This window comes from Pelophylax lessonae (genome assembly GCF_965119305.1).
Source record: "Pelophylax lessonae genome assembly, chromosome: 2".
Taxonomy (NCBI): domain Eukaryota; kingdom Metazoa; phylum Chordata; class Amphibia; order Anura; family Ranidae; genus Pelophylax; species Pelophylax lessonae.
Window position 1 is genome coordinate 452933989 of NC_138769.1, and position 19735 is coordinate 452953723.

A 19735-nucleotide genomic window follows, 5' to 3' on the forward strand; every position below is an offset into this window, starting at 1 on the left:
TGATCTCTGTGCATTGAAAGGGGGCACGCTGGTCTCTCTGCATTGAAAGGGGGCACGCAATGCCTTAATTACTGAAGGCCCCTTTCACACTTTAGTGACCTCAAAGTCACGCAATGTTTTACAGCGTTTTTTGCCACAAAGCAATGCCTATTACATTTTTCTGTTTGCGCCCCCCCCCCCCCCAAAAAAAATAATTTTGAGCATCAGCCGCCACTGTCTGGGAGGTGAAATGATTTTCCCTCTATGCAAGCCATCCTCAGATATTTATTTGTATATGCTCTTTTGGATCTGTCCTTAGGTGGGGGATAGTTGCTATTCTACCGGGCTTTGTGTCGCATGAGTCTTTTTCACCGTGATGCTACAATAGGCACTCTTGTCCCTATAGTTCCAAGGATATGGGGTTGAGAGGTATGTTGTTATTATAATGTTGGACACCTGTGGAAAAATCTTCTTACTTTCCACTTTTATCGATACATTATGAAGTATGCTTACCATATATTTGTATATACTTATTTGTTTTTCCATACACAGAATCTATGGTGGTTTTCATGCTTCCCCATATGCAGACAATGAGGACTTAATTCATCATTGCCTATGACGACACTTAGATACTGATTGTTACTCTGTAACACAATTAGCCCTGGCCCTTCCCCCCCCCCCCCCCTTCTAATATTTCTTCATTATCATTTTTTACATTATTCTCTTTCTTGTGGGGGTTTTTTGAGGGGGTTGATTTACCCCTTATGTAATATTCACTCCCCACCACTGACATTGGTCCACTTAAGGGGCTCCCGACGCCTGCACAGGAGTGTGGTTTCCTTTGCCTGCTATATTTTCTCCGCTGTGAGTGTTTCAGGTAAGCACAATTATGAAGCTATATGCCAATGTGATATTTGATGTATAAATGCAAAATTGAGATTATAATGCATATCTTTTTCATACTTCTTTAGTGCAGCACTTATCTGGTCTTTGTAGTGCCCTGACTAAGCTATAATTGCGAAACGCGTTGGCTTACCGGGGACCGTCAGACTGCACATACATTGAGATCCGTTGTTGTGGTATATTGTATCCATCACAAGTTCATAGCTATCACAGATCCATATTAACATATATATTTGTCATTGCGTTATGTTATTTTTGTCTTTTTAAATACTAAAATAAAGCTGTATATGTTTTTTACATAGTGGTGTTGTGACTGCATCCTTTCAACCACACACATGCCTATATAGTCCCGCTCTTTTGGACCTCCCTTGGTCTTTGGTTTTTTGGTATGCCCACCACCTTCTTTGGGTATCTCGGCAATACTGGATTTTTCTATCTGGCTTTCGCCGGGCGAGCACTGGAAGCGCTGTGATCTCCCTGGGATGCCACTACATTTTATCCTCCAGCAGATGTTATATTTTTGGACATAATGAACTGTTGATGGATTACAAAGAACTGGTCCCTGAAGAAGCCGCTTTATGAGGAACTATACCTCGGCGAAACATGTAGGAAATGTGATCTACATCATTGTTCTGATTGTTATTGTCCAATCTCTGTAACAACATCTTTGCTACTATTTTAAATGTTTGATTGTTTGTTTTTCAATAAATTTGTTATTATCTATGGTGTTGTTCCATATATATTGTTGTACTTTTTAAACATATAACAACCCTTGAAAATCCCAATTTTTGGTGGATTGCAGTCCCTAATCAGCCTTGATCCGGACAGCCTCCACCTACTTTGTTTTTTATTATAAAGAAACAAGTAAAAGGAGCAGGTTGAGAAGTTATTCAAATAAAAATAAAAAAAATCCTGCTTTGGCTGGATTAGTGAAGGAGGAAGAAGAAGGCACTTTCATAGCAATGATGTGCAAATGGATCCTCTGTAGCTAGAAAGATGTGAGTTCGGAAAGTGGAAGGTCATAACATGTTTAGTAATTATGCAAATAATTTCAAAATTATTATATAAAAGAGGGTTTTACCAAATTCCCTATAATCAGATACATTTATTGTAAACAGCTGAGCCAGAAAACACACGTCTCCTTCCAAACCACTTGCCTACTAGGCCTTTTCTGGCACTTTTTGTTTAAAAGTTTAAATCAGTATTTTTAGCTAGAAACTACTTAGAACCCCCAAACATTATATATATATATATATATATATATATATATATATATATATATATATATATATATATATATATATATATATATATATATATATATATATATATATATATATATATATATATATATATATTTATTTTTTTTTTTTTTTTTTTTTTTTTTTTTTGCAAAGACCCTAGAGAATAAAATGGCGATCATTGTAATATTTTATGTCACACAGTATTTGCGCAGCAATTTTTCAAACACAATTTATCATTGTCATTCTCTAAAATTGTGCACACTCGTGGAATGGCGTCAAACTATGGTACTTAAAAATCTCCATAGGCGACACTTTACTTTTTTTTTTTTTAGAGGTTACCTGTTTAGATTTACCTAGGAGGTCTTGTGCTAGAATTATTGCTCTCACTCTAATGTTCGGTGGTGATACCGCACGTGTGGCTTTAACACCGTTTGCATATGCTTGCATCACTTACATATGTGATCGCTTCTGTGCGCAAGCACAGAGGAATGGGGTGCTTTAAAAGAAAAAAAACATTTTCTTATTTATTTACTTTTTATTTTACACTGTCCCTTTATTTTTTGGTTTATCACTTTTATTCCTATTTCAAGGAATGTAAACATCTCTTGTAATAGAAATAAGGATGATAGGTCCTGTTTATTGAGAGATCTGGGGTCAAAAAGACCCCAAATCTTTTATTTACCTTTAAAAGCAAAAGAAAAAAAAAGTTTTTTCTGTAACTTTTGCTTTAAAAAAAAAAGTTATTCATTATGACCCGGGAACTGGAAGTGATGTCAAACGTTGCTGCGGTCCTCCAAGAGCATAGAGATGATACTCAACAGACGGCCGCATCGGATAATTCCCATGCTTTACCTATGGGTCAGGTAAGCCGGGGAATGACCAGGACCAATCCCCCCTCACTCTGCTTCTAAATGTGATCCCGCGGGACCACTTTTATCAGAGAGAGAACCGGCCGTAGTAAAAGAAAATACCAGGGTTATGGCAGCTAGCTGCTGCCATAACACCGGTATTTAACGTCAAAGTAATGACGTATTTTTACAATGGGCCATTCGTCAAGTGGTTCTAAAACTTACTTCAAGCTTCGTTTCACATTCTGCACAGCAAGACGACTGTGAGATATATTAATCAGTGATTCTAAACAGATATTTTACACCTTGGAATGCTGGCTGTTTTTTTGGTTCTAGGTATTTTAAAAATACAAACATGAGTTTCATAGTTTCATAATTGGTAGGGTTGAATAAAGACACTAGTATATCCAGTCCAACCTGTGTTCTTGGTGTATGTGTGTTCATGTCGATAATCATCTCCCATTTCCCTGCATATTGTGTTCACTAGGATGTATGTCCAAGAGTCTTATAAAACTATCAATTATTTCTGCTGACACCACCGATTGTGGAAGAAAGTTCCACATTCCTATTGTCCTGACAGTGTAAAACCCCTGTGCAGATTAAGGTTAAACCACTTCTCCTCCAATATCATTGTGTTGTCCCGTGTCCTCTTACACTGCCTGAGACTGAATAGTTTTCTTCCTACGCTGGGATCACAATTGAGGTGTTTGTAAATCACTAACATACAATATCTCCTTAATATAAAGGGAACAATCTGCGCTATGTTAAATACAGATGAATCACCATGCAGCCAGCATAAATTGTAATAACAATATAGTTAATTTAAGTCCATATGCAGTGCTAACACATGTAAATGTGGGTGAATGAAGAGATTCAATTCCTCCACCAACTTCTGTGTAAAGTGAAGCACACCGCACCACCATGAAGCACTCCAATCTCCTTACCAGACAAAGGAATACGATGGGCAGTATACAATATATCTTGCAAATGGGCATCAACCAAACATGTAACAGTTTCAGAGTGGCAAAGCAAATTCAATGCATTTGAGACATCAACAACTCCGGCATCTTTGTTTGGTTGTTTTATTGTATTTTAGGGGATGGGAGAAAGGAATGAGTGGGATAATCCTTAGGCTCAACTATGTACAATTTTGGGACTTTTTCTAGAAAATTGTCTGTTAGCGCTGCCTTGACGCCAGCCGACGCTAGCCAACGCTCACTGACGCTTTAAACACACTGAAGCTCTGAAACTGGTGCTGGCACCTCGACTTTAAGTCCAGAAGATCCAGGACTGTAGAACATTGAACGTCTGACACTGCTTGCACTGCAAAGTCACTGACTACTCCCTCCAACCTTGCACTGGTTTGAGGTAGCTTGCTGTGGATTCCTGTATGGCTGCAACTCTCAACTGATGCACTCTCACTGTGCACTAACACTTCAAGGCCCAAACAGCAGGCGCCCCCTTTAACACTTCAGGGTCCTCAACCTAGGTACCCCCTCTATCACTTCAGGGTCCTCTGACCAGGTACCCCCTTTACAGCTTGCTGATACTTGGATCCTAGAACCTTCTCCGGAGTGTTCCCCACTGACACTAGGCAGACCCCCAGGGGCAATCCTCAGTACTCACGACCTTTGTAGGCTTTCCTGGGACCGGACCTCTCTCGCTCTCCGCTGGTTCTCGGCACACTGGATCCCCTTCAGCTGAACTCAGCACTCTCTGGATTCTCAGGCAGCACCCGAGACATCCGCTTCCTCTGACAGGAGGAGAGACAGCCGTCCTCTACCTCCTGGGACTCTGCTCCCGCCAAAGACGCTGAGTCACGCACCTCTCTCAAACTTATACCCACTTCCAGAATCCTCTGCGGCAGAATCTGCCTTCTGGGGTAGTTACAAGCCTGAATGTGTCCCTGATTGGGTTTCCTCCACTTTCCTATGAGAAGCCTCTCACAGAGCCAGTGGGGAGACTCCCCCCTCAGCAGACACATCTGGAAGCCATGACACCCTACCAAAAAGAAATCATAGCCCTGCTGTTAGGCAGACAAGACCCACTATGCATTTACCTAGCACATACCTGTAGGGTGCTACATCTGTAATTGAGGTCCTCCAGTCCCCATATTTATTTTGTAGCCCTTCTCTGGACTCTCTCCAGCTCCAGTACATCCTTCCAGAGGATTAGTGACCAGAACTGGACGAAATACTCCAGATGTGGCCGAACAGTTTTATTAAGTGATAGGATTATCATTTTATCGCTGGAGTAAATTCCCTTTTTAATGCATGCTAATAGTCTGCTTGCTCTGCTGCAGCTTGACATTGCATGCTTATGCCCAGTCTGTCTTCTAGGACCCCCAGATCTTTCTCCATCCTATATTCCCCCCAAGTTTCTCTCCCTAGCGAATAACTTGCATTTTTTATTCTTAGCCTCCAAGTGTATTACTTTACATTTTTCAATATTACCCACTTGCCGACCGCCAGCAGTACATATACTGCAGCAGATCGGCTCTGTCCCGTGAAATGATGTACCTGTGCGTTGCTTCGTGGGGGGCGCGCGCACGTGCCTATTTGCCACAGTGGAAGCTAATTTGAGACAGAACGACGGTCTGCCTTTGTAAACACAGCAGACCACTGTTCTGTCAGTTACGAACACTGTGTTCCTCTTATTTATTAACACAGGTCTGTGTTCATGCAGTAAGCCTACCCACCCCACAGTTAGAAAGCACCCCCTAGGGACACATTTAACCCTTTGATCGCCCCTGGTGTTATCCCCTTTCCTGCCAGTGTCATTAGTACAGTAACAGTGCATATTTTTAGCACTGATTACTGTAGTGATGTCACTGGTCCCCTCTACAGTGTCAAAAATGTCAGTTAGGTGTCCGATTTGTCTGCTGCAATGTCGTAGCCCCGCTAAAAATTGCCGATTGCCGCCATTACTAGTAAAAAAATTAAATAAATAAAAAGGACATAAATCTTTCCCCTAGTTTGTAGATGCGATAACTTTTGCGCAAACCAATCAATATACTCTTATTAGGATTTGTATTACCAAAAATATGTAGCAAATTACATACTGTATTGGCCTAAAATTATAAAAAAATTTGATTTTTAAATTTTTTATCAGGAATGTTATATAGCAGAAAGTGAAAAATATTGTTTTTTTTTTTTTTTAGAATTGTTGCTCATTTTTGGTTTATAGCGCAAAAAAAAAAAAAAAAAAGAAATCCCACAGGTGATCAAATACCACCAAAAGAAAGCTCTATTTGTGGGGAAAAAAAAAGGACATGGATTTTATTTGGGTACAGCATCGCCCGACCACGCAATTGTCAGTAAAAATAATGCAGTGCCGAATCACAAAAAATGGCCTGGTCATTAAGGGGGAAAACTTTCCGGTCCAGAAGTGGTAAAACCTCATTTGCCATGTAGTTGCCCACGCCATTATTTTATCTAGGTCATCTTGTAAAGCTTCTATATCCTGCTGTGAGGTGATTGCCCTACCTGTTTTTGTGTAATCAGCAAAAACTAAGATTCAACTACCGCATTTATCGGCGTATAACACGCATCTAATTTTAACCAGTTCCCGTCCGCACTATAGTCGAAAGACGGCTACAGCGCGAGCTCTAATTTCCGGGAGGCCGTCTTTAAACGGCCTCCCAGTAACAGACTCCCCACGCGCTCCCGCACGCGCATCGGGGAAAATCTGTGTCGGCCGTGTCCCTTGGACACAGCCAATCACAGATCGTGGTGAATGGCCAACCACATAGCTCCACAGGTGCAGGGCACTGCTACCTCCCCGTTGAATTCCAAAAATTCATTGGTGTGGGTTTTTTTCAACACGTGCGCAGTAAACCGCAGCCTGGCTGTTTGCAATCTGTGTCTGAAGCGGATCAAGCGTGGCCAGAACACCAGCCACTTGGGCCCCACATGCTTGACAAGACATATGATTACCTGCCATGCAGTGCGTTGGCAACAGCACCTGAAAGACCAACATCAGAAAAAAAAAGCATACTTCACCTTGCTCCTCATCTGAGATCTCTAACCCTACTATACCTCATGTCTTCTCAAAAACCTGCACTGAGAGGGATGATGGTATAGCAATTAGTGCCACAGATACTTGCACCCAATCTGCTAGCAGTACACCACCTGTTGATTTGACCAGCAGGCAAATTTCGCTACCCCAGTTGCTGCACCGTAAAAAGGAATACTGTCCCAGCCATCCACATGCTCAGCGTTTAAATGCTAGCTTGGCCAAATTGCTAGCACTGCAATTGCTGACTTTTCATCTGGTAGGCTCTGCCCCCTTCGTGAATTTTCGGAATGTGCTGTACCACAGTGGCAGGTTCCAAAAAGACATTTCTTTTCACGTAAGGCCATTCCATCTCTTTACCATCATGTGGAAGGTATTGTGTTTTGGCCTCCTTAGACAGAGCAGTCAGCAGGAAGGTTCACATTACTGCAGACTGTTGGTCTAGCAGGCATGGGCAGGGACATAATTTCTTTCACAGCTCACTGGGTAACTCTGCTTGCAGCTGGGAAGGATGCAGGACAGGGTTCAGTGCTGGAGCTTGTTCTGCCACCATGCCTCCAAAATGCCAGTGCTGATTCTGCCCCATCTGTTTACTCCACCCCCTCCTCCTCTTCTTCCTCTATGTCCTCTTCTGCTGAATTGTACTCAGAACCAGCAGTGCTCCCTCAGCGTTTAAGGGGCTACGCAAGCAGTCAGGCTAAAAGATGCCATGCAGTGCTTCAGTTGTTCTGTCTAGGGGACAGGAGCCACACAGGGCCAGAGATTCTGCAGGGTCAGGCTGAGAGGTGGTTGACACCACGGCAGCTTGAGCCAGGAATGGTTGTATGCGACAATGGCACCAACCTTCACTCTGCCCTCCGACAGGGACACTTGACACATGTTCCATGCTTGGCACATGTCCTGAATCTGGTGGTGCAGCGTTTCTTGAAAAAGTACCCGGGCTTACAAGATCTTCTGAGGCAGGCCAGAAAAGTCTGTGGCCATTTCCGGCGGTCATACAATGCCAGTGCTCGACTATCTTACATTCAATGGGAATTCAACCTGCCCACAAACCCCCTCATTTGTGACATGTCCACCAGGTGGAACTCAACATTGGCAATGCTGCAGCGGCTGCACATGCAGCAGAGGGCCATCAATGAGTACCTGTGTGAGTATTGCACAAGGACAGGCTCAGGGGAGCTTGGCTTCTTTTCGCCACACCAGTGGCTGCTGATAAAGGATGCATGCACTGTTCTGTCACCATTTGAGGAGGCCACAAGGATGATGAGCCACGACAATGCATGCATCAGTGACACTATTCCTCTAGTCTTCCTGCTGGAGCACACGCTTCATGGAATCATTTACAGGGCAAGACAGGGGGAGGAAGAGGAGAACTTGATTTCCTCACAAGGTCCCCTTTATGCAGATGTCATTCCTGCGGGGCGACAAAACACACAGGAGCAAAAGGAGGAAGAGGAGGAGGATTGTGGCAGCATGGATGTAGAGGATAACATACAGCAGTCTTCAAGGAACGGTTGTCATTCCCCAGAAAATCAAGGAGTTGTATGTGGCTGGGGAGAGGTTGCTCCTGACAATGTCATCCTTAGTGACCAGAGGACTCAGAAACTCAGGCCTCCTCAAACTTAATCTGCATGGGCTCCCTGAGTCTGCAAAGCCTGTGAAAGGACCAGAGGATTCGTGGTATCAAGGAGAGGGATTTTTACTAGTTGGCAACCCTTCTTGATCCACGTTATAAGGGTAAAGTTGCAGAGCTCATCCTGCCTTCACAGAGGGAGCAGAGGATGAAACATCTTGGGGATGCCTTGAAGAAAAATATGTGTAACACCTTTCCAGACACTGGGAGGTTAACGTTCTCTGGATGTGTTTCTGAGTCATCGTTCAGCTAAAGGAGGAGAGGTGGAGAATGCAGCCAGCTGATCGATGCCTTTAACCAAAGGATTATCTAGGGGCAAGAGCAGACTTAGAGACCTTTCCAACTAAGCATCCACTGGATTACTGGGTTTTGAGGATGGACCACTGGCCAGAACTTGCTCAATATGCAATGGAGCTACTGGCCTGTCCTGCTTCCAGCGTGCTTTCCGAATGGACATTCAGTGCTGCTGGAGGTTATGTGACGGCCAAAAGAGTGCGTCTGTCCACAGACTCTGTTGACCAGCTGACTTTTTTATTAAAATGAATCACTCCTTGATCAACAGCAGCTATCAAGCACCTGATGCTGATGTAAATGATTGAATTTGCTAGGGGTCTGCCATCCCTTGAAGATTGCATCTGCTGCCTGTCCTATTCCTTAATCTTCATAATGTTAGCTTCCAACAATGTTTTTAGTTTAGGGCACCACCAACACCCAAGGCCTAATTTTTCTGCACTTGTAGGACAGGTGCATGCAATTTCAATTTTGCATCTAATTTTTAACAGCAAGGCCCGTTCCTGCGCCCAGCAAGAGTAACTGCGAGGGGTTGCTGTGTTCAGGCACCACCAACAACCAAGGCCCAATTTTTCTGCACCTGTATGACAAGTATATGCGATTTCACATTTGTATCAAATTTTTTAACAGCAGGACTAGTTTTTTTTTTTTTATAATTTTGGCATACCACATCCAAATCCATACCAGACCCAAAGGGACTGGGGGGGGACCCTATGCCATTTTTTTCTTTTTTTTATCTGTACAGCTGCGAGCAAGTTTAAGTGACATTTTGTCCTTTAGAAATGTCAGTATTGCTGTAGCAAGATCAATACATCGTACAAATGCGCCACTTTGCAGGCACATTAAGGGGACCCCCTAGGCACAATATTTAAAGGGATTTTATATTTTTATTTTTTTACTTTAAGCATCTTTAAAATCACTTTAAAAACCATTGTTTTAAAAAAACTTTTTTTTGCATTGGTACATATCTCCCAGGTCAGTACCCGGACCCCTATACACTTTTTTTGTACAATAACTTGCATTTAAGCCTTTAAAATTAGGACTTTTGATTTTTGACGTTTGAGTCCCATAGACTTCAATAGAGTTGAAATGTTCTAAAGAACTTTTCCCCCGTTTGCGGTGTTCTGGTGCGAACCGAACAGGGGGGTGTTCAGCCCATCACCACTCCTGACCCCTGCATTCTGTACATCACATACTCCTGTCCCCTGCATTCTGTACATTATATACTCCTGTTCCTTGCATTTTGTGGATTATGTACTCCTGGACCATGCTCTCTGTGTGTATCATGTACTCCTAAACTCAGCACTGACTACTGCCCTTTTTCTGCATTACATACTCCTAAATCTGGAACACTGGGTTTCTGGGTTGAACGACATCCAGAAAATAATCCAGCCCTTTTTTAAATGTATGCAATGAACATACATTACACTAAAACAGTATGCATAACCTAACTGTTGAAAAATTCTTGCAGGGGCTATTGCTGGATACAATACCAGAGCTGGAAATGTGAGGGACCTAAATTATGTTGTCCGTCGCACAACTGGGAAGGATTATGGCAATGATACTGTTGCACGAGCGCTGTTCTTCAAAAGTAATGGATATTAAAGCGGAGGTTTAAAGCTGATTTCCAGACTTCATGCTCAGTCTTGCACAGTTGTACAGGCTCCTCTGATGTACTGAACTTTTTTCCTCTGATTTAACCGCACACTGCGAGCTTCTCATCCCTACACACTGTGAGCTTCTCATCCTACATATATATGGTTAATAAAGCATTGTTCACTGTCATGTGTAGGTTATGTCCTACGTTAACGCTGGACATCTTATACACACGTTCTTTTAGTTCTCCTGGTATCAGGATATGTTGGCCTGAACCATCACTTGTCTAAGACATACAATGCATAATATTTTTTTTTTCTCTGGTATAGCAGAAATGATTCCAGCTTTACAATTTGCACCATGCTCCAGTGTATCTTTTCAACTTTATTGGCCTGATACCAGTGCCAATCCTTTACATGATATCTGAAATGTAATTAATTTCTTTATATTTCTTAAAGTTGGTGTTTTTTTTTTAAAAAAAGTGACCTACACTGACACCTTAATAGTATTGTGTGGCTTTTAAGTATATTTGTAAACCAAATTTAACCAAAACCTTGTTTTTAATAATAGCACCAAAATCAAAACCAAAAAGGGCTCTTTTCCTGGCAAGCAGAGATAAAAGATAAAAATGTGTATTGTTTACAAAATGAACTGAACCCAAAACTGTTAGAACTTCTTTAACCACTTGGCGACCAGCCGCAGGGGAGCCAATCAGTGGGTCCGGCGGATGCAATGTCCGACGGGCACCTGCAATCACTCCCCATGGAGACAGAATGGTGGTCTGCCGATGTACACATGGCAGACCGCTGTTCTCTCAGTGATGAACACAGGGATCCTGTGTTCCTCCTGTTTAGGAACACAGGTCTCTGTGTTCATTCAGCAAGCCCATCCCCCACACAGTTAGAAAGCATTCCCTTGGCACACATTTAACCCTTTGATCGCCCCTGGTATTAATTCCTTCCTTGCCAGTGTCATTAGTACACTAACCAGTAATGTCACTGGTCCTTAAAAATGTCAGTTAGGTGTCCGAACTGTCCACCGTAATGTCGAAGTCCCGCTAAAAATCAATGATCGCCGCCATTACTATTAAAATAAATAAATAAATAAAAATGACATAAATCTTTCCATTAGTTTGTAGACATGATAACTTTTGCGCAAGCCAATCAATTTACACTTATTGTAGCAGAATGCATATTGGCCAAAAATGATAAAAAAAAAATATTTTTATTTTGTTTTTATTAGGAATGTTTTATAGCAGAAAGTAAAAATTATTTTTTTTCCAGAATTGTCAATCTTCTTTTGTTTATAGTGCAAAAAAAAAAAATGCAGAGGTGATCAAATACCACCAAAATAAAGCTCTATTTGTGGGGAAAAAAAGAACATCAATTTTATTTGGGTAAGACATCGCATGACTGGGCAATTGTCAGTTAAAGTAACACAGTGCCGTATCGCAAAATAATGGCCTGGTCATTAAGGGGGTAAAACCTTCTGGTCCTTAAGTGGTTAATTGTAAGCCTGAAAGACAGCAGTTACAGTAATATCACCATTATGAAAGTTGTATTTTATGTTTATTCTTTTTTATTTAGTCATTGTTTTTTCACATCTATTATAGATAAAAGAATACTGCTCAGATCATTAACTTTTTTAAAGCAAATGTCTTTAAGGCTCGGTTCACACATTGGCGATTTGAATCGTGGGTGGAATCGCCATGATTCCACCCGCGATTCCAGAATCGCGGCAAAACACAGGAGAGGTTTGCGATAACATGATTTCTTAATGTAGCGAGAGATGCAGCGCTTATGGCAAGTCCAATCAGTCCAGGAGTGCTAAAAAGCAAATCAGTTGTCCAGGCAGATGAATGAGCCACCACCACACACCACTGATCACACTGCCTCTTACCGTCCCATTGGCATTAATAGAGCATCTCATTAATCACAACCAAGGCTCATTCGGTCTCCAGATCCCACCTACATGGATGGACGATAACTCCAAATTCTCACAGAGGATGGCGATCAAAACCCAGGCAAAGCTCTCAAAAAAGGGGCCCAAAGAAAAGAGAATCGCTCATAGAGTAGTAATTATTGAAGAACTAAATGTTTTATTAAAAAAAGCAGATACACTCACATATTAGCGTCTTTGCATATAAGCATTGCCAGTTTCTAACCGCCAAAATGGCCGCTGCTTCCCGGCGCAATGGCGTTACGCAACCAAGTCCCGCCCGATGCGGCGTTTCGTCAGATGATGATGTCGTCAGGGGCATGGTCCTCGCTCTTTTTATATAGAACAGGACGAGCGGCATTAGACTAGAGGGCGGAACATCCAGCAGGACACAACCGGCCCGCAATCCGTAAGGAAAACACACAGCTCCAAGCCCCAGCTTTCCAAATCAATGGATTTGAACAAAACAAATAATTATATGATTCAGAAGCAAACCAAATCCTTAGCTGTCAGATGCAATATGTAGGGTGCACATCCATCATTTGCGCACTAGGGTATCAGAGCATTACAATGATCCTGGCTCTTTACCCTGACCATGGGTGCTTCTGTGCAGACCTCCTGACTCCCATGCACAGACCTCCTTTCTGTTGGGTGGAGCAGTTTCTAACTGGGAGCCAGTCTCTAACTGAGCTTCTTTTTTGTTAAAATATTATTTCTTTATGGCACCCCAAATGCGGTGCATTTCTGTCACGACTGTTGTGCAACAAATCACGCGATGCGTGTCAACCAAAAGAAGTTCCGATTCTGCCCGCAGTTTGTATTTTCCCTGATAATTATGTCTCCAGATAGAACAAATATCTCTCTCTTTTGCCTCTGCTCTGAAAATCGAATAAAGTTAGTATCTATGTAAGCTAGCATTGCTAAATGTGCTAATTTATACATTGATGCATTTTTATCCAAGTACCGGTTCAGTTGTCTATTTTTATGTGAATGTATGTTCTTTTAATAAAGTTAACTTTGAAAGCGTGAATAAACTCTACTGCTGATGCCATAATGTGCAAGTATGCTCAGCTATTTACATCTTATGACATACCTACCAAAGCACCCCCTCCAGTGATGCAATCCTCACTATGTCGCTTGTTGCTTTTTATCTACTGCTGACATCTTTTTCTGGGTTTGGCCTCTTCGGCTCTCTCGATTGGCTGGCCTGGGATGATGGTCCAAGAGATAATGGATCCCAGCATCCGTCAGATGCCATTATTGTACAATGAACTGTGCATTCACAGTTCAGTGTACATCCACAAAAAGACATTGCTGGCAGGTAAGGCTTTTTTTCTTCTTCAGTCCCTGTGACTCCTTGGAGATTATCCTCAAAAGCCCAGTTTGTTTTTTGAACCACAGCAAAATCCCCTTCTTTTATCGGTACAATTTGATTGATGTAAGTAAGGCTGGCCAATTCCTATGACCCACATATGGATACAATGTGATGTTTTATACATGTATCACTGATTTCCTATGTATGATACGAATGTTTATTCACATTGTACTTAGAGGCAACAAATGGTTTCTGTGCTGCAATTTCTTCCCTCAAAGAAGGAATTACCCTGAAAAATTCCAAAACATGTTGCGATATTTATGTAAACTAGGGGGATGTCTACATGTATAGTATTTAACATGTTTTTCTACTGTGAAAAATACATACTCCTTGTTCTACATTGCAAACACTGCAGCTCTTTATGTGTTGTATTTATATTTTGATATTTTATGTGATTTGGGAGTGTTTTGCATCAAACATTTTCCCCTATTTTTATACTTACTCTCCTGTCTTTGTAAAATAAATTATACAGTTTTTTCTTATACTGTAGTTACTTTATTAGTTGTAGTATCGGCCTCATATAAACCCCATTGGGGAATTTTGATGCTTCTCTTCCTTTTCTTTTTTTTCTAACTATTATTGGGGGGATGGCATTACTCTTTTTTTAGCATATCTATCCAAGCATATCTATCCAACCATTTTCCCACTCAGAGGATGGATATTATTGCCTTTTTTCCACATTTGACTATGGCAGAATATCAGGGCGCAACTTGAGATGACTTTATGGCCGGTCTCCAACGGGAGTTTGGACATAAGGAATCCACTCAAACAGAACTCACATTTTTTTCTCCAATCTTACTAAATGGTTGGAGAAAAAATCTTCTATTTTCTGGCATATAAAAACTTTTGAGGAATACAAGAGGGAGGATATGAACCCCTTAGGCCTAAGGGTTCCGATCGTTCCCTTTTTTGAGAAGATAAACCCAACTTTTAAGAAAGCCTGGGAAAATAACCTTCAAACTGTGTTCTAGCAACATGATGGACCTTTTAACAGAGGAATACCAAAAACAACTCTTAGAAATAGATAAAAACAATGATAAAATCTAGGGATGCACCGAAATGAAAATTCTGGGCCGAAACCGAAACCGAAAATGCAGGAGGCCCTTGGCCGAAAACCGAAACCGAAACCGAAAATGACTTTTTCCCCCAAATAATTTTAAATTAGATAGAACAGGGGCATACACAAAAAACAGGCAGCGACGTACACCTGTCGCTGCCACCCTGTCACAGTATATGTACTGTGAAGGGTTGGCAAGAGGTTAATTTAATTACCAATGGTATTAGTATTAAGGAGCATGAGGGGGTTAATGTATTGCCACTGCTGGTCACTGATGCATTAGTGACCGACCAGTGGCAGTTAATTAACCCCTTTGTGCTGCATTAGTGCAACCAGTATCAGTGTTAATTAACACTCGCTGCACTGATACTGGTTGCACTAATGCAGTACAAAAGGGGTTAATTTTTTTTTTTTTTTTATGCAAGAAGATTTATTTTTATGTTCCTATAGAACACAGAATTGCATAAACTTAAATGAAACATTATGTATACATACAATGAGAAAAAAGTACATTTGCTGCTTCAGGGTAATTAACCTTCAAATAAAGTACATGTCTTTAAAAACTGACATTATTTCAAACATTAGAATAAACTTAATTACAAAACAGCAAAGTAATTGAACTGTTTGGAATAATTTGGTGTTTGTTACTGCCATTTCTGCACTGCTTCTTTTCAGTTCAAAGACAGGGAGCTTTTGGCAGATACTGGTCAAGATAGCCCAAGAGTTTTAACAACTTAGTTTCACTGGTTGTCATGTGGACGCTTTGCTAGAGAAAAAAAAAAAAAAAGGATGGCTCAGATTTCATTCATGAGGCTTGGAATGTGTACGTAGCTGCTTGCTGTTCTGCATATTTCCCGCCCACATCTCCCTCTCTGTCCTGCACATACGCCGAGATAGGAGAGTGGGCGGCCCCGGGCAGACAGAAAAACTGGGGTGGGAGGGGGAGGAGGACGAGCTGTGTGTGTGCCTATCTCCTCTCCTGTCCGTGTCTGGGAGGGGGGAGTACTGCTCGCTGCTGGGCTGTGTGATAGACGAGGTGTCACAGACGCTGCGCTCTGCTGCAGCCACAGCTTCTAATTGAACAGACTGATTCTCCTATCCTACGGACGGGAGAATCAGGGACTTTTCAAACCTGCGCTGCGGCCATTAATTTCGGCATTTTAACCCATTTTCGGCCGAAATGGGATAGGCCCATTTTCGGCCGAAAATTTCGGTGGCCGAAATTTCGGTGCATCCCTAATAAAATCCATCAAGAACTAACCCAATTCAAAACCCATGTATTATATCCTGAGCTAAACGATAAATTAAAAACACATTTAGAACAGTTCAAAAGAGAGATACTTATGAATTTGCCTTACTTTTTCGTACGGATAGGCATGCATTCCTGGAAGGAAAGGCCTATAAATGGCAGTAGGGGTCACAAAGGAACAAACAATTGCAATTATCAGGGATATGATAAAACATACTCCTATGCCTCTGATAACTCATCTATGTCATATAATTCCTCTTGTTCTACTTTTAAACAGACAAAAAAAGCACTAGACGACCTAAACAATGCCACTATGGTGACGGAGTCTTCCAATTTTTTCCCTTCTATTTACGGGTAAATTTAATCAAGTTCAAAACTCTACACAAGGTGATGTCCCTAATCATTCTCTGAGGACAATTAGAGGTGATGGATCTAATGTTTCTTCACCCACAGTGATTCCAAAGATTCCCACAATCTATTTAGGAAAAAATCTGGGGGGCCAGATTCTCATGAGACCCTCCGCTTAAACACACCTAGATCAGATGACCCAACCCACTTAAACATTATCAATCTTTATTCACATCCACTTTTTGAAAAGGAGGTTCTTTCCAAAGGCCTCACTTTTTATCCAAAATATACACTAGACAAATTTGAAGTTATAAAAGATATACATCTCTACACGCGAAAACTTATCTTACAAAGCATTACACCATAGACACGTATCAAGATATTAACACCCTCAGCGAACGTCAAGCAATTAAGAATCTCACAGAGCTATTGGAAGAACACGAACCCATAGATTTAATAGACCAAATTGATTTGGAAGCATTATTAGAATCTTCCAATTAAACCATACCATCTGATTTCATGCCCTCTAATATATCTAAATTTAGGAAGCCATCTAGCACATCATATCCATCTCTGAGTTCGATTCAAGCAATTGCTACTTTCCTTGAACTAGTATGTCAAGAGATTAGGACACTAAAAAATAAACCTTACACCGAGGACAATTTGACCTTACAGGAAAAGAAAGCAATTCAATCATTGTCACAAAATCATTCACTTACAATAAAATCTGCGGACAAAGGTGGTAACATCGTGCTTATGGACAACAAACAATATACCTTTATGTGCAATCGTATCCTATGCAATCAAGAGTGGTACAACAAATTGATAAATCCACTATTGAGAAATCCTATTTGGAATTTTACAAATTAGTAGATACTGCTTACTATAAAAACACAATTTCTAAACAAACATGGGACTTTGTGCAATCTGTCCATTCTAAAATTTCCCACATTTTTTGCCCTACCCAAAGTCCATAAAAATGTAAAAAATCTGCCGTGGAGACCGATAGTTTGCGGTAATGGAGATATCTCAGAAAATCTCAGCAGGGTCATCGATGAACATCTTAGGCCCTTTGTGATTAGTCTTCTATCTTACATTTGTGACACTATTCATCTATTGCAAATGGTAGATGGAATACATATACCCATGGATACTATTCTTGTAACTATAGATGTCGAAACACTCTATAGTTCAATACCACATGACCTGGGTTTAGAGGCTATAAATCTGACACTCTCCCAAACTAGGGAAGGGGGAACTCTTTGAAATACATTGGCCTTTTTTGGAATACATATTTAAACACAATATGTTTTCTTTTGCTGGCTTCCACTACCTCCAGGTACAGGGCATGGCCTCAGGCAGTTGTTGTGCCCCGGCATACGCCAACCTGTACCTGGGGGAGTGGGATCGGAGTTTGTTTTCAGATGACTCTTTTATATTTTTTTATATTTTCGGACCACATACATATGTGGCTCCGATTTATAGATGATATTTTTGTCCTCTGGTATGGCTCAGTAAATCTGTTACAGGATTGCTTGCATACACTTAACAAAAATTCGGCTAATCTTAAATTCAATAAAAAATGGTGTGAAGGCGCCTGGCTCTTCTAGGTTAAAAATGCTAAAACCTGCTGCCCTTTTAATTGTAAAATACAATATCAGGATAGTAAAATTGGTAAAAAGGCACTGGTGACCTTGGATGTTAAATAAATATAGTCAAATATATCAAACATAGCTCTTTTTCCTGATGTGATAAAATTGTATAAATTATTACAACTATGGTAAATATCAAATACAAAATCACATAGAATGGTATAAGTGCTGGTGGCACATAAATGTGCTGTGTTATATAAAATTTTACCTAATACATGGTATATATACACATAAATATCTAATAATAATAAATACTTGTAAAAAACAGTATTCATTTTAAGGTGCTAGTGACATACAAATGTGCTGTGCAAAATTAAATAAGGTGCTTAATAGTGCAAAAATACCATAAAGTGCTTGGTATTAACTGAATTAAACAATGAATATAAACATAAATACTTAATAAATTATTTGTGTTATAATAAATTAGTGCATATAAAGTGCTTCAATTGTGGACTGTGATCCAAGCTGTAATCCAAACAGTTCATGCAAAAAAATGTTGCTTGGATATCAAGTGCTCCAGTGAATAGGTATGCCACTCTTTACTTCTTACCAGATGCAGGTAGGTCGCAAAGACACCAAACGCCTGCGATCCCTTTTCTTAGGTGGATCAAACCATAGGCACACCTCCTCTTCACTTTGATTTAAGTGTAGCTTTCAACAGAATATTATGCTCCTTTTCCTCACTCCTCCATTAATTTACCCCCCCACTCTCTGACTCCTCAGGTTTGCTGTGTGGAGCAGGGACAGACTGTCAGTGACACAAATCGCTTGGTAATAGGTCCACAAAAGTCCTTTTAAGGACTGGTATAGGTTTACTATTGTTTGGCCTATATTCTGTCTTTTGTCAGTGTAGGGAGAGGTTTGCTGTGATGCTCAATTAAAAAACTAATGAACAGATGGATAAATGTGCACAATGTGTGAAATGGGGATAAAAAAAGAGATAAAAAACTCGTTGTATTCAAATAGAGTAGTAGTATAACTGTGAAGAATGCAGATGAATCAATGTGACATATAAGGTGGTACAAATGGATAAATGCACAACACAAATACACTTATAATATACTTTCTAATATAGAAAGCATACTATAGTAGATTTGAAGCGAGGTGTGATATAGGAATATACTTTGATGATATGATCCAATCAATAAAGATAGGGGTAATAAATTATGTTGCGGACATCCAATAATATGGGGAAATAGTAATAAATGCTGTAAGTGACAATGTATGTGCAATAAATACAATGATAAGTAAAAAGACTAGTAAGTAATAAATCAATAAGCAGTAGAATATATAAGTACAGTATAAAATATGGTATGAGGTGAAACAATGGTGCAAATAATAAATGAAAAAATAAATAACATTAGAAAGTTCTGGAATAAATCTGTGGTGACGGGAAAATGAAGATAAAGTGATCAAGTGCACACAGAGATATCACAAATGATAAGGTGCAATCTGACGGTAAGGAATAATAATAATATATTAAAGTGACACTGTGCACATGAAAATGTTGAATCAGGTGAAGAGATATAAACTGGAAAAGGTATTCAATAAAGTGACAAGTGCACATAAATAATCGTAATCAAATAAAGTGACTAGGTGTCAGCTGAT

The 19735-nt window shown here is 40.5% G+C and overlaps 1 protein-coding gene across 1 annotated transcript in view; it reads left to right on the forward strand.

The window, feature by feature from the left end:
• Positions 1 to 10602, forward strand: part of LOC309545446 (lysozyme g-like) — a 326231-nt gene extending 315629 nt beyond the window's left edge. The window contains exon 6 of the mRNA XM_082244648.1: positions 10384 to 10602. Within this exon, the coding sequence (XP_082100774.1) occupies positions 10384 to 10517 (134 nt within the window). The 3' untranslated portion in view covers positions 10518 to 10602. The remainder of the gene's footprint in view (positions 1 to 10383) is intronic.
• The last annotated feature ends 9133 nt before the right edge of the window (positions 10603 to 19735 follow it).